At 43.6% G+C, this 15,100-nt stretch overlaps 1 protein-coding gene across 1 annotated transcript in view; it reads right to left on the reverse strand.

Annotated features, from left to right (window-relative positions):
* Nucleotides 1-15,100, reverse strand: part of KIAA2012 (KIAA2012 ortholog) — a 76,412-nt gene that overhangs the window by 19,059 nt on the left and 42,253 nt on the right. Inside the window, 3 exon segments of the mRNA XM_067549825.1 lie at nucleotides 9,591-9,773; nucleotides 9,874-9,928; nucleotides 13,406-13,477. Coding sequence (XP_067405926.1) covers nucleotides 9,591-9,773; nucleotides 9,874-9,928; nucleotides 13,406-13,477 — 310 coding nt within the window.

The raw sequence follows: 15,100 nt of genomic DNA on the forward strand, positions 1-15,100 counted from the left end.
CATCCTAGCTGTATGTGATATTTGTGTAATACCGGAAGAACCTGGAGACAGCCTGGAAGGGAGGGGGAGCAGGGATGCCCACATGAAAAACACACCTTTACTGACAACTTTCACACCTTTCACTAACAAATCTTCAAACAAAAAAATCCAGGTAGAGAGTGAGAGGAAAACAGAGAAAGAAATCCACCCTGCCAACCACAACCCTGCTTATCAAGAAATGTTGATGTTAGAAGATCCAAATGAGGCATTGGGGAATAGCAGGAAAGCCTGAAATGCTTCTACGGGGGGAGGAAAGTCACATGCCTATTGGCACTAACTCTTCCAGAGCACCTCTGTTTTTCCCCAAAATCTGAGGGAAGTCCCAGAACATTAAAAAGACCACGTTTCTCATAATAAAGTTCAATACTTTGCATTTCTACAAGACCACCCTTCAGGGATCCCCAGCCTATGGCCCATGGGCTGCATCTGGCCAGCTGACCCATTTTGACCAGCCTGCCGAGTTCACACCCACCTCCCAGCCCTGCCCCTTTCCCCCGCCCCATCCCATGTGACATGGGCCCAGAGCCCTGGCCAGGAGGAGGCACTCCACCTACCATCAGAGCAAAACTGAGTGATGTGGCCTGGCAGCTGGAAGCCTGGGGAGCCCTGCTTCAGAGGATCTCTAAACACGTTACAAACATTAAGAAATTCTCACATCACCTTTGTGGAATAGGCAGGCATCTCCATTTTACATTTTGAGACACAGACAGGTTAAGTGATTTAATATAAATTACTGCAAATTAGATGCAGAGCCGTGAATAAAACCAAGAAATCCTGCTACTCTGCTCCCCTGTTCTAACCACTAGAGTGCTACACGGCTCTTTCTTTAGATGCTGCTTTCTCCCCACTTTGCCCATTCTCTTTCTCTCACTTACCAAACAATTAAAGACATTTTTGAAAAGGCTTGATAGCTATATTTAAAATGAGAAGCTAATTAACTTGTAATTGATATTTAAGGCCAGTTGGCATTCTCCTCCCAAACTAACTGTGCTGGTAATGTCTTGACAGCCACTCCTGGGCCTGTGCTGCCTGATCTGCAAACGCCATTCCCTGCAGCCATGTGTGGTGTGCAGATCGCAGGCAGCACGGTGGGGCAATCTTGGTGGTTGTATTGGAGGAGTCCTGGGGATGTTTGCAATACTAAGGCTACATTAAGTATAGTGAGGAGTACACTACAATTGTATCTACACTGAACCTTTTTGGGGAAGTCTACCACCAAAGCAATTCAGTGACAGTAACACCAAGAGCGCTAGTGCAGAGAAGAGACCAGCATTCTCAATAGTGTGTTATCTAGACCTGCTTAGAGCAGTGGTTCTCATTTTCAACCTTTTTTTTATCCAGGAACCCCTAAACTTAAATAGACAAACTTGTGGACTCCCAGCTAGAGGTGATGTGGGCGGGGGGGGGTGGAGTGTGAGGACACAAGCCCCCACAGATTTTTGCCTTCCATTTGGCCCTGCTCCCTGAAGTCCTGATGTCGCAGGACAGAGCAATGGTGTGTCTCCTTGGGTAGCTGCTGCTTGCTCATGGAGTCAGTGGCAGTGAGGTGACCCCTTCTGATGGCAGGGGGAGATCTCTCATCTGCATTGATGCTGCAATTTTTGGTTGCCCTCCTCCCCCACAACACAGACAGTCTAGGTGTCCCACTGAGGTGAGTCGGGCGGTGGAAGTGGCGTTCCTTCCCTGAGCCCGAGCCCAAGCCCCATTGCCCAGGGCTGAAGCCAGGTCCTCAGTAGACCCCCTGAAACCTGCTTGTGGCCCCCTGAGAGCCAGTAGCTTAGAGCATTCTGGTAAAATCTTGGCAGCCAGTCTATGCTTGTACTTTTCCTGTCAACAATACTGGACCAGCACCAATGGTATTATAATGATGGGAACTACCCCCTAAGATTTCTCTAGTATGCATAAAACAATGGGTCACAATGAACCAGGCAAAAATATTATAGGGATATTTTAAAAAACCTCAACAACGCACCTTATTTTCATCACAGAAAACTTGTGACATACTATAGTACATAAAACCTGAGATCCATCCACGTCATCTCCCCTCTTATCCACCCCTCTCAGTGGCCTTTGAAAATGATTTTGCCCAGGCCCTCCTGAATGCCCATATTGATTTGAGATTTTAAACCTCCAGCAAACTCTGCGCTGCAGGAAGCATCACTATGCAGAGAAAGATCTAGGGATTTTTGGTGGATTGTTGTTGTCTGGAGGAGAAAAGAAACTAACCTAAAATGAGCTCTTTGGCTATAGCTCTGAGGGAGTCTTCAGAAGTGGGATTGTATAGTTGTTATGGGCTTACTAACAAAAAATTCCAAGTGTGTGGAGTTCAGAAGGAGAAATCAACTACGAGATAAAACTCATGCTGTGTGAAAAGGTGTGCTTTAAGAACTTCCCTGGTGTGAGTAATGGATAGCTGGGGGAGTTAAGAGGTTTAGCTAACAAATGCTGGAGAATCACAGACAAGAGAATGAAACTCCCCTGCTTATGCGCTGCCTGTTTTCTTTAATGTTATAGACAGCAGGAGAGAAGTGAAATTGCTCAATTGTAGTGGCTATATAGTCTGATATACGTATGGTGGTCTTGTATCTGTAAAGAACAGGAAATAAAACCAATGTCAATTCAATTCTCCTCCTCCTAAACCTGTTCACTTTTTCCCAAGAATATCCCATATCCCTGATAGAGTCCTAAGGATCTCCTCCACTTCCCTCTGCTTTATTCCACTCAAACTTCAGACTCAGTATTACAGTTACTATCTTTTTGGCTGTGAAGAACTGGGCAAGATTCCCAGAGGATACTATTAGGTTGTGCCTCTGGTTGGAGGAATTGCTATAAAGTAACACATCAAATATCTGTTTCCTCTTGGTGCTGAACTTGCTGTCTTTTGTAGCACTCCCAGCCTTTTCAGGAATGACTGAAGGAATGGAACTGTGAATGGAGGAGCTTCCCAATTAATTTGCTTGCACTGTGACATAAGTACAAGATTATGTCCTGTAAATTTCTAACAGCCACAGTCAACGGGAGCTGCAGCTGCTGAGCATCTCTGAGGAGACTTATGTGCCTAAAGATAGATTTAGACTTTAGACTTTCAGGTATGAAAATTTGACTTAAGTTACTGAGGGCCAGCTCATGGGTTTTAGCTACTGACCAAATTGTAGGGACTGAGGAAGAATCATAGCCAAATTTCTTCCAGTGACCTGCATTGTGATGACTGCTAAAATTCCTCCAAGGGCTGCCGGGGAAAGCATCTGCTGCATTGCTGTGTTATGGTGGCACTATAGGTATGTCTATAGTGGAATAAAGGCCTCTGGCATGGTTGTGGCAGGCACAGGTTAGTTGATGCAGGCTTGCTGTGTAGCCATTTGGGACCCTCGTGGAGTCTCAGAGCTTGGGCCCGAGTCTGAACACCTGCCCAGCAATCTTTCAGCACCACAGCCTGAGCCCAACGAGCCCGAGTCAGCTGACACTGGCCAGCTGCAGGTGTTCAATTGCTGCATAGACATGCTTTTAGTGCTCCCCCATACCCGCTCAGCTCTGCTCGACAATGCAAAGGAGAAACAGGCCATAGCTCCGTTTACACTTTAGCACTTTTGGGGAGGCTATAATCACCAGTGACACTAGTCTAATGCAATCCTTGCACTCTGCATCCTGATTGTGGCTGGCCCCTATATACATGGGACTGCTCTTTGTGGTCTCTCACCTCCTTGTGTACCCATGCAGAGCCAGCAGTAATCTGGCACTTTAAGTGAATGAGACTGATTCAGGTCATTAATCTTCTGCCTGATTATCAATAACCTGTCAATCCCCTGTTATCTTATTCTCCCTGCCCTGATTCTCTTCCGGCTGGTATAGTCCTTTAAACCTGTGCCAGGTGAGTGCAAAGCACTACCACAATGGTAGCTCTTTACATTCAGTTTGCACATTATTAAAGGGCTACACAAGCTGCAGGCCAGTGAAAAATCAGGCCCAAATTTCCTTGCCACATTTCCCACTGATGAACTGTGAACAAATGACAAGCCATAAGTGCTTCCCAGCAGGGAGTATCTGTAATGCCTCTACTCTGTGCCTAGTGATAGGTTCCATACTGCAATCCTGGACCTGTTCCAGACAAAAATAATGGTGCCTGACAATTCCATGTTTTTCCTGACTGGGAGATACTGAAAGGATGGTGAGAAAGGTTTTACCAGATTTCAGTTCACTCCTGCTAGTCTAAAAAGCAGCTGGCAATCTAACAACCTCTAGTGATCTTGAATGACAACAAACTAGTAGATGCACAGCTCCAATCAGATTTGGTGATGTGATGTTTGCCACATCGTCCAATTGCTTTCTCCAGCCAGCCATCGTCACCTCATTCTTATCCAGACTGAGCTTTAACAGACTTGCTCCCTTGCAAGACCTGATCTCTACCAGACACAGACACTTGAAGCACCTCTGTGTTGGATGAAATGGAGATATAAAGCTGTCTGTGATTAAGTGGGAACTTTCTGTAATATTTTTATGATGCCTGTGCATGCCTCAGCTTCCCTCTGTACTTTGCATTGCTACCCAGGGGCTGCAAAAGAGTTAAATCTGATCTTGGGACAGAGCAAGAGTTGTAAGGTATCGTAACTGTCTGTGTGTGAATGAATGGGTCAGGTCATTAAAGGACTGACTGACTGGCTGACCCATACCAATGGAGGATCCAGAAAAGAAAACGGGAACTCCAAGGACTGAACAATTAACACCTAATAACAGGAAATTCTGGCAGAGTTGGAGGGAGCATGTAAACTCAGTGTAGCTCTGCAGCAAGACAGTGGACCAAGAAGTGACAGGATACTGGGATAAGAGCTGGCTTTTGGAGGGACTCGGCAGCTCTCACCTTGGACTGACACAGAGAGAGATGGCCAAAAGTGGATTCAATGGCAGCTTGGCAGAGTGGAGAGCTGGCTTGGCCAGACTGGACTCTATCTTCACCTTTATTTCTCTGTGCTAATCCAAGGACTTCCCAATGCTGTGTTCCAGCTGACTAATAAATCCAGCTCTTTTGAAATGCTTGCTGAGGTGCATTGGTCCTTGAAGAGTGTAAAAGTCTCGGACTAGGTGTCTTAGCTGGACTCACTGGGCAGAGCTCACAGTGTGAAGCAGGAGTGTTGGAGCCCAGAGGCTCAGTCCTAGAGATGTTGAGGCTGTGTGGCCCATCTTTAAGTAAGAGTGGGACTCCTTCGGGGGCTGCCACATCGAAGCAGTTCCTCCAAGGGACTGTTTAAAAGCTGGACATAGCACAGATCCTGTGGGTCTGTGACCCTATCACATAACCTTAATAACGTAACAAGGGTCAAGATGGAACATTTCCTAATGTTTATTGAAACAAGTGGCAGGGCCAGTTCAGACAGGCTGCAGAAACTGCAGTGGCAGTAGTCATTCTCAAGGCTGATGGGAGGCACAGTCATTTTGTGGCTGGCTCTTTCCTCCTCCTCCAAATGTGCAAAGAAAGGAGCAAGCTCTGCTGCTGGCTGCCTTTTGGAGATGGGAAGGTTCCCAATGCTTGGTACTTCAGGGTCCATCAACCAGGGAGGAAGTTAAAGAGCTGCTAAATGGCAACGTGTAAACATGTTGCCTGCTAGGGTGACCAGATAGTAAGTGTGAAAAATCAGGACAGGGGATGGGGAGTAAAAGGCATAAGGTAAAAGGTACAAGAAAAAGCCTCGAATATCAGAACTGTCTCTTTAAAATCTGGATATCTGGTCACCCTATTGCCTGCTGAGGCTGCCTCTAATTGTGTGAGACGCTTAGGTCAGGTCTATACTACCAACTTGCAGCAATGCAGCTGCACCACTTTTGGTGGAGACACTCTAAGCTGAAGGGAGACAGCTCTCCCATTGGCTTAATAACAGCTCCACCCCTGCGAGAGGCGGTAGCTATGTTGGCGGGACATCCCACCAACAAAGCGCTGTCTACAGCAGTGTTTAGGTCAGTATAACATCAGTCAGGGGTACAGATTATTATATAGGGCTTCTTTTGACACTGCCATCACCTACTGTCCCTAACCTGGGGCTGTTCCAGGACTACATGCCCTTGACTGATGTCCACTTGAATGGTGCTGGTTTTTCCTCTTGCTTCCTGTTCTGAATTGGCAGGCACTCCTCTCAATTGAATAATTACAAGATGGGCTCAAATTAATGCATCTGCAGGGGCTTGGACCGGCTATTATTACTGATTCTTGTTACCCAGAGGTGCTTTGAATCAGACTTCAGTCTAGTCAGGGACATCAGGACCTGATAGCAGAAAATGCTTTTTAAGGAAAAGCTCTGTGGTTGCTGGCAATTTTGGTTCTATCTATGAGTATACATAACAGGAGGGCAAGCAGGCTGGAGTGGTAGGATTCTAGGCAGAAGCACTCCAGTGAAGTTGTGGGAGACAGAGTAGCTTATGGTATAAAACTGTTTTCCTTATTTCTAAAAAAATGTCCTTCCTTGTTAGACGAAAGTTCTCTTTCTTTTGGGATTCTTTCCTGTTGCCAGACAGGCTTTACATGATGAGGCTGCACATTCTGAGACTGAGGTTAATGGCAGTGAAATGTTGAGAGTAAAGCACACTAGCATCTGAGGCTAGGTCTACAGTACAAGCTTACATAAGTATAACTATGTTGTCCAGAGGTGTGAAAAATCTACACCCCCTGAGCAACATAATTTTACTGACCTAACCCTCAAGGTAGATGTGCTATGTCGATGGGAGGGCTTCTCCCTGGGATATAGCTACCGCTTCTCGCGGAGGTGGATTAACTACACCAACAGGAGACACTCTCTGGTCAACGTAGTGATGGCTTCACTGAAGCACTACAGCAGCACAGCTGCACCGGTCGAGCATTTTAAGTGTAGACCTGCCCTTAATTAAGTAACTCCCCTTAAAGTAAATGGGAATTAGTTTCTGCTAACATCAAAAAAATTCTCTAGGAATTTTGGTAGGTTCCTATCTGCGTTTTGTCTTTTCAGTCCAGTCCACAGCAGTGCACAAATGGGGAGAATGTGGTGGCTTTCTCTTGCTTGTCTATAAAGCCTGAGATAGTAATGGAGTCTGGGGCCAAAATCAGACCTGATGTAAGCGTGTGCTAATCCAATGACTAAAAGGAAGCTGCACCTACCTACTCCAGGTCTGAATTTTTGAGCTGGGCCTGTGAAATTCATGTAATCTAGGGGAAAAAGATGAAAGAGAATTAGAAGATATTCTTTTGAAAGGGTCATATGTAAAGGGGATAAACTACACTCAATTATGATCCAAGATCTAAGAACCAGGAAAATGATTCAAGCATTAAAATAGACCTATAATGTCATTCTCTTCAGATGTACATGAGTGTTACTAGGCTTGAGAAGAAAAAGCACAGGAGCAGCGTGACAGTTTCTCACTGACTCAACAAGACCTGTCACGCTATTTCCACATTTCTTTCACTTGCTCATTAATGACCTCCTGCACTATAATAAGAACACTGCAAATATTCTAAGCCCTTAGGAGAACATTTTATAGGGTCTATCAGATATTAAAAGGTCTGTTAGCAGCAAGGAAAGAATTTCCTGAAACTCTGGTCAACATTTCCACTTCACCTACATGCCTTAACAAGAAGATATGCATGATTAAATTGGCCTTTACAAGATAAACAAATGCAGGTGACATATTTAGCCCAATCACTGACATCTACACTTCATGTCAGACCAAATCCCAAATCAATTTCGAAGTAATGAAGTCATAGGTGTAAGTAGCTCAGAAAGAAGATAAAGCTGTCAAACTCTCCACAAATGCCACCAGAAGTGAGTGAACTGTCTGGAAGGAAAACATGTTTGTCATTGACTGACCTATGTTTTTGAAAAATAAGATAAAACTGTACTGGAAGAAAGTTAAACAAAGCAATGTTTACTAAACGATTCTTTCATGTGCAGGCGACAAACTAGACAAGGAGAAAATGCATTCCTTTGAGTCAGAATCTGAAGAATTTCTTACATATAAAACCAATTGGCAAATGACATCAAAGCCCACTTTGTTAGCTTGGGACTCAATTCTGCAGCCTTTACGCTGAATTGTTCCATCTAGTAGCTTGGGGCTATTCATGTAAGTGCTGCTCAACAAAAGTAGGAGTTGCAAAACCAGGTCCTCTGCTTTTAACACAACGATTTAAATTTAATCCAAGTGTAACTCCACTGAGTTCAGTGGAGTCACACCAAGGATGAACTGGCTCCATAGCTATCAGACATAAAATCTGGGTTCAAGAGTAACTTTGGGATTAGAGCTGTGAGACATGTTTGCAGTGCAACCCAGAAACACACACAACTCCCCTGTTCTGGCATTTCATTTGAAATTCAAAACTTGGCAAATTTCATTAAAAGTTCATCAAGACTCTCAAACTTCTGAGTTGGACCTCAGCTCAGATTCACTTATGGTGGTGCCTGCATTTTGAGTGTATTTTCCTTTACGTTTTTGGCTTGTTTGAACTTGCAATGCAGGGAGTCAAATTCTGCTGTTATACCTGTGTAACTCCTTTGGGCCAAGTGGTGTAAACACACCCAGACTGAAACTAAAGTAAATGTCCACACAACCCTTCCTCTGAAATGAAATCAGTGAGTCAGCTTGATTCAGAATCCCCATCTCCTAATATGAAAAGTTTGTAGATGTAAGGGAAATAATGCTTAATAATATTAGGCCAAATCTGGGAGTGTCATTTCAATAAGGGTTGAGTTAGAACATCAGGGCTTGGTTCCAGAGCAATAATAAACAAAATACATAATTTTTATTTAATGTGAAGACTCCCAGATGCCTATTAGTCTAAGAGATGGATGCTGTTAATAACATACCAACTCACTGTTGGCTAAAAAGATGACTAAGTTCCCACACACTTTCAAATGAAAAAATACAGAGGAGTAAAATTTTCAGAAGCTCTTATATCCCATTTTCAAAAGTGCCTATGGCACTTAGGATCCTAAATTTCATTGAGAGTACAATGGGACTTAGGAATTCTGGGTAAAGTTTTCAAGAGTGTCTGTCATGCAAAATTTGTGTTTCCACAGAGACATGACTATTGGAGAAGCTTTAGAATATGGCCCATTACCTAAGAAGAAAATAGCACAGCAAAGATTCTCAAATCACAACATGTCATAAAAATTATCTGTTTCCAATCCAACCCATTTTCAAACTATAGAAAAATCCTTCTCCCATATTGCTCTAAATAGGTACGTGCCTTGTATGAAAAATAAAGAGATGATCATGGATAAGGTTAAGATTCCGTCATGGGTATTTTTAATAGTAAAAGTCAGGGACAGGTAGTGGCCAATAAAGAAAACTTCATGGAAGCCTTGACCTGTCTCTGACTTTTGCTAAAAATACCCTGTGCGAGGGGGGAAACAGAGTTACCCAGGCTTGCAACTGCTCCAGCCCACTGCTCCAGCGAGCCAGCAAGCTGATCAGCTGTTTGGCGATGGCCCAGGGCTGACAGCTGCTCCAGCCCTGCCCAAAAGCCACAGAGGTCCTGGTAAGACACGGAATCCATGACCTCTGTGATCAAATCATATCCTTAATCATGGATCTCTCACCTTTCACAAAGTCACCATCCTCCTGCTGCTTTGCTCCAGTTGTCTGTGTTACACCATTGGAATGCAGCAGTGAGCCAGAGCACAACTTAGTCTGTTGCTCCTGTGTCAACCTGAGGTTTCCAGAGAGACTATCTTGGCCTTGTTGGGTCTCCTCTTTGAATTCAGGAACAGCGACCCCACTTCCTACGGGCAAAATGGAGGAAGAATTAACAATAGTGTTTGCTCACAGATCAAATGATATAGAAAAAATTCAAATGAATGAATAGGCACCATCTAACTTTACCTTTGTCTTGTTCATTTTCTGTGCAGTGTCTATTTCCTTGTTCTGTTCTAATTTCCTGTTTTTTACAAAGAGAAACACCTTTTTAATACAAACATTAATCACTGTAAGCTTTCCAACTCCACGGTGAAGTAATTAGGTATTATTCATAGTACTGTATACTGATGGGGAAATCAAGGCAAAGTGTATAAGAAGCAAACTGTCCCATGCTCTGTGCAAAGGTGGGGCCAACATGCAGCAGAACAAGATGAAGCTCTGCTACATGGTGAGGAGGGCAGGATTTCTGGAGCTTGCACAGGAGTTCCATACAAACAGCATATTATGGAATCCAGTTCTGTGGGGGCGCTCTCCTTATCCCAGTGCACTGAGGCTGTGTGGGGGTAGGGAAGTGGTGGAGGATAGGAGATGTAAGGTGATCATGCACCACCCACTATGGACTTGTCTGCAGTAGACAATTACATCAAGTCAGTTAGCAAAACTCTCCATGGTTGTGTCAGAGCATGATGTTGACCATGACTTTGCAGTCTGTGTAGATGGGGGCAAGTAAAATTCAACATTGTGGTAGCTGCTCATAGGTAAACTCTGGTCCCATTAAGGTTTACACAAGACCAGCTGACATGAGGAACTTGACTTGTCCTTGTCTATGGTGACTGCAAAGTCATGGTCAACAATCTGTTAGTTAACTACTGCTTAGGGTCATGTTCTAACTCACTATTTAGTGCAGAGCAGCCCCATTGCTCCCAGCACCAAGGTGCCACAGCTGAAGAATAGATTGCTGCAGTCGTATTCATAGAGCAGTCTGGGAGAAGGATTCCTTCTACCGCCTGGAACCTTCCCTATGCTGAACCTGGCTACTTGGGATCAGTGAAAGAGGGAGGAAGATTTGGTTTTCAGAAAATCACGAGGGGAGTATGTGTCAGATTGAGTGCCAGGAGTGCCTGGCTCCCAATTCAGTGTTTCAGTCACTAAACCAGGTCTCTCCACTAATGTTGAATTAATTCTCACATTGCACCACGTTTCCTCCCTCAAGTAATAACTTCCATTAAAAGAAAATGAGCAAACAGGGTAGATAGACAGACAAAACAGTGAGAAACATTGGAAAGTGAAGACAGAAATGTCTGGGAGCTACAGTAGCACTGCTCCAATATTAATGATGATTAATAAGGCACTTGTTCAAGAGCAGATCCCTTTCTGACTGCTGGGGCTGCACATCATGAGGATGGATGTACACTACAGAAACAGACAATGTAGGAAAGAAAAAACTGAACAATAGCAGGAGATGTATCATTGTCTATGACACATGAAGCTCAATTCTACCAAATGAGAAGCAGAGTGCCCTCAACTCCCGCCATGCAGGTTTGAGCCCACTTTCAGCTCTGGGGTAGCTAGGTAAAGAGTTTAGCAAATTTCAGAGAGCCTGATTTTACAGACAATGGACTGGCAAAATTTCCATTAATTTCAGTAGGTTTGCCTATGATCAGGTCTTTAATTTCTAATTTAGCTCAAAATCTACAGTTCTTTATATCCAAGCAAATCTGGAGTGAACTCCACAGACTTCAGTGGCCCTATTAATAATTCTCATATTCATTTTCTTCAGATTCTGTCTCTGTCTGTCAGCTCCTCTCACCTCAGGGTATGTCTTCACTGACGGCAGCAAATTCTCTGCTGTCAGATCGATCTATCCGGATTGATTGAGCGATCAGTGAAGACCTACTCAATCGATCTGGAAGTCGATGTGTTAAAACCACCCCGTCAAGTGGTGTAGTGCTGCATCGATGGGAACGCATTTCCCATCGGCGCAGCACAATGAAGACGCCGCTATCTCTGTAGCTTGCATAACTCCTGTTGAATTTCCAGGTAAGTGTAGACCTAGCCTCAGTTGTGAGGTTAGTTGGTGTCCATAACCAATACCATGTTCTATCTGGCACAGGCAGTTGAAGGCTGCTGATTGGTACATCGAGTTAGTTAGCTTCCTTCCTCCTTCTGTGTCACTAGCCATTGAACAGATCTAGCCTCTCAGGTAGAATTCCTTAGTCCCCCCTATTGCGCAAGTTAGAGTTCTAGTTTTGTCATAAATTTGAGAGAAAATCAAAGATTTGTGTTAGCAAAATTCATGGTTTTGGCTAAAACTAGTAAAAAAGTCACACACCCAAGTGCTTTTTAAATGTGTGTAATATACATGTGCACCCCAAAAAAGAGAAGAGTGGGTTGTACCACATGCACCCTGTGAGCCTTGCCTCGGTTTATCTGGTTTAATTATTTTTAAATTTCTTTAGTTGGGAAGAAGGGGTCACCTCTTTTCACCTCCCCTGTGACTTGCTTATGAATTCACACACAACTTCTTCATTCTAAGTCACCACTAGAATTCTTTTATTTTGGAGAGGGATTTATACCCATTAACTTTAAGCACATTAAACAGTAAGCAAGCAATCATGGAGAAGAGGAAGATGCCTCAGAGGGGAGATAGTTCATGCTATTTAAGAAGCTGGGATAAATCTCCCTGATTGTTGCGGCTCCTGTTTTCCCCACAGTTACCTGGTGTTTCTTTCGGGGGGGCGGGGCCCTGGGAAATTTGTCCCTATCTCAGAAGTAGACTCAGGTCATGATGTAGAGCAGGCTGGGTGCAGTAGGGGAAGGGAAAACTGTCTCTAATATCCTTTTAACAGGGCATACTGGGAAGGAGAAGAATCTGCGGTGCTATACCAACGCAGGCACTCCTACCTCTCGGTCAGTGCTGGAGAAGCAGTACTAGAGAAGTGTTCCAAGAGCTTGAGATATAATTTATTGGAGACCTACAAGGCAAAGGTTTTGTGGAACCAATAATATTCTGACTACTGTGTATTCTTGGGGAGGGGGGAGAGTGGATTTTGTGTGTGTATGGAACTTTGTGTTTCTATTGATCCTATTCCGTGCTTTTATGGCTGCAGAGGCCTAAGTTTATAACCTGGTGTCTGCCTGTGACCATTTCAGCACGCTGTCTCTGCAGTGTACAAGACATCCTAATCATGTTGGTTTAGCCAGTCCTCCTTCCTCCCAGCTCTGTGAGAACAGGGAATCCCACAGTGCATTGCCCCATGTGCTGCTAATGCCACTCCTTATCCATGTGCCTTAGGCACTCTGTCCCCTGCTAGGGTATAATGGAAGAATTGCCCAGAGTACTGGCACAAATATGGCTGTGATGGTGGAACCCCCTCTTCCCCTCACATGGCAGGGAGCTGAACTCTTCTGCAGCTGAGGAGGGTGGATTATGTAGCTTTGGTGATTGGCAGGTGCAGCCAAGGGGTTCATACACAGCTAAAATCCACAGGCTGAATACCCCACTAGGGAACAGCAGACTACATCACTGTTCCTCTCCACAGCTGCTAATTCAGGCCGTGGGGTCACTTGTGAGCTTCTTTAGGCTGAGGACAACTTTCCTCAGCTCTACATACATTTTCCTGAGTGCACAGCCCATTCACTTGGGTTGTGTGTTCTAGCCAAGGGTTTCCTCCCATCTATTTAAATACATTGTGGTAAATTCCTATTTTGAACATACCAGCCCTTTATCTGTACAAGGCCCAGAAACTCTTTTCTTCAGGGCAGCTGCTTCCAAGGGTTGGGTGGCTTCCTGTGAAGATAAATCCCATCAAAGGCATGACAATTATAGTCAGTACTACTTAAATAGCTTACTTATCTATTGATTTTATGCCTCACGATATCAACCATGGAAATGAGAACAAACACTAAAGAAAGGAAAAGCTGTCATGTAGTATATGAGATTAGGGGCATCTGTTTTTGTGTACACAGCATAAAAATATGCATTGTGACTTACAGACAGGTAAATTCTGCCGCAAAGAAAGTATAAGCAAAGGCCATAATGGTGAAACTGGATCTACATGGGCAGGTCTCTGCACCATGTAGAGCCCTAGTGAAGGACTGCAGACAAAGTGACTTGACAGGCAGCTGTTACAAATGCTAAGGGATCTTAGGGAATGGAGGGAAGCTGAGGGTAACAGCAATAAAATAATTGGGTTGTTTTGGCTGGTAATGCATGTGTCTTGGAGGTTCCAAGAACCCTCTCTAAACTGCGTTCCTGTGCAGTACTGCTTATTTCAGGGAAGGGCAGTGTTTGTACAGTTCATGGAAAAGGGGTTTTATAGGAGGAAAGAGCAGAGCTATGATGGACCAAGTCAGGAAGGTGGGTCCATACCATGTTGTTGATGCTTAATGTTGTTTCCTTTTTATTGTTTATTATTTATTATGGGCAAACTCAAAGGGCAGCAGGTGTAGAAAGGCAGCATCCTGTAGAAAAGTATAATAACTTATGTACAGGGTCCTTTGAGAATGTACCCTTTGGCACAGAATTATGCTCCAGAACGAGATACAATGATTTAAAAATGATGTTTCTAGACTTCGTAGTTGTGAAGAAAATCTTAACAATGTGAACCAAGTGTAAAGCATGACAAGATGCAGTGATGTCTCTGTTAATCTTGCAGACAGCCTGAAACCAAAACTTGTAAACTGCCCATTCATTTCAATGGTGTGTTACTTTTATATGTAACCTATTTATTAACCAATTTAAATGTAAACACTGATCACTTCAGCCAAAACATCCAATGGACAGGACTAGACTGGGACTCTGAAGTGGTGTGGGGACTCAAGAGAGTAGACTTGCCTCTCTGTGATTCTGTTTCCCCACCTGTAAAACAGGAATACTGATTAGGTGATTAGACTAGATGATCTAAAAGTCCCTTTTGGCCTTAAAAACTAATGATACCTTTTGCAAAGCACCTTGAGAGGTAAAGCTCTGTACAATTGAAAAAAAATTGTTTTGGATCAAATATAGTGTTTAGTTTCTGGGCATTTTGAACCTTATTTTAAAAGAAGCGGAGGAAATGAAGGGCTACAGTTTTGTGACTGAAAGTCAGGTTGTGATCCAAATCCTCAGCTAGTGTAAGGTGTTGTACACTAATTTACACCAGTTGAGCATCTGACTGTATGTTTGTGGATTATAAAATTTAGAGGTGATTTAAAATGAGCATTTTAACCAATTTTAGATTTTAACCAATAAAACTGCCCCAAGGACATCTTTTACAATTCAGTTTTTAAATGTGCACTGAAAATACCTGTTTGCTGTTTTGATATGTCTGTTTTTTAACTTTGACTAATTTGCTGGATTCTGTTCCCAAATTTGTTATTGAGAAGATAAATAATCTGGAAGAAATATTTTGCAATGTAACTAAAATCTTTT

Source organism: Emydura macquarii, unplaced genomic scaffold (assembly GCF_026122565.2).
Source record: "Emydura macquarii macquarii isolate MOO-44397 ecotype Brisbane River unplaced genomic scaffold, CSIRO-AGI_Emac_v2 contig_1253, whole genome shotgun sequence".
NCBI classification, from domain to species: Eukaryota; Metazoa; Chordata; order Testudines; family Chelidae; genus Emydura; species Emydura macquarii.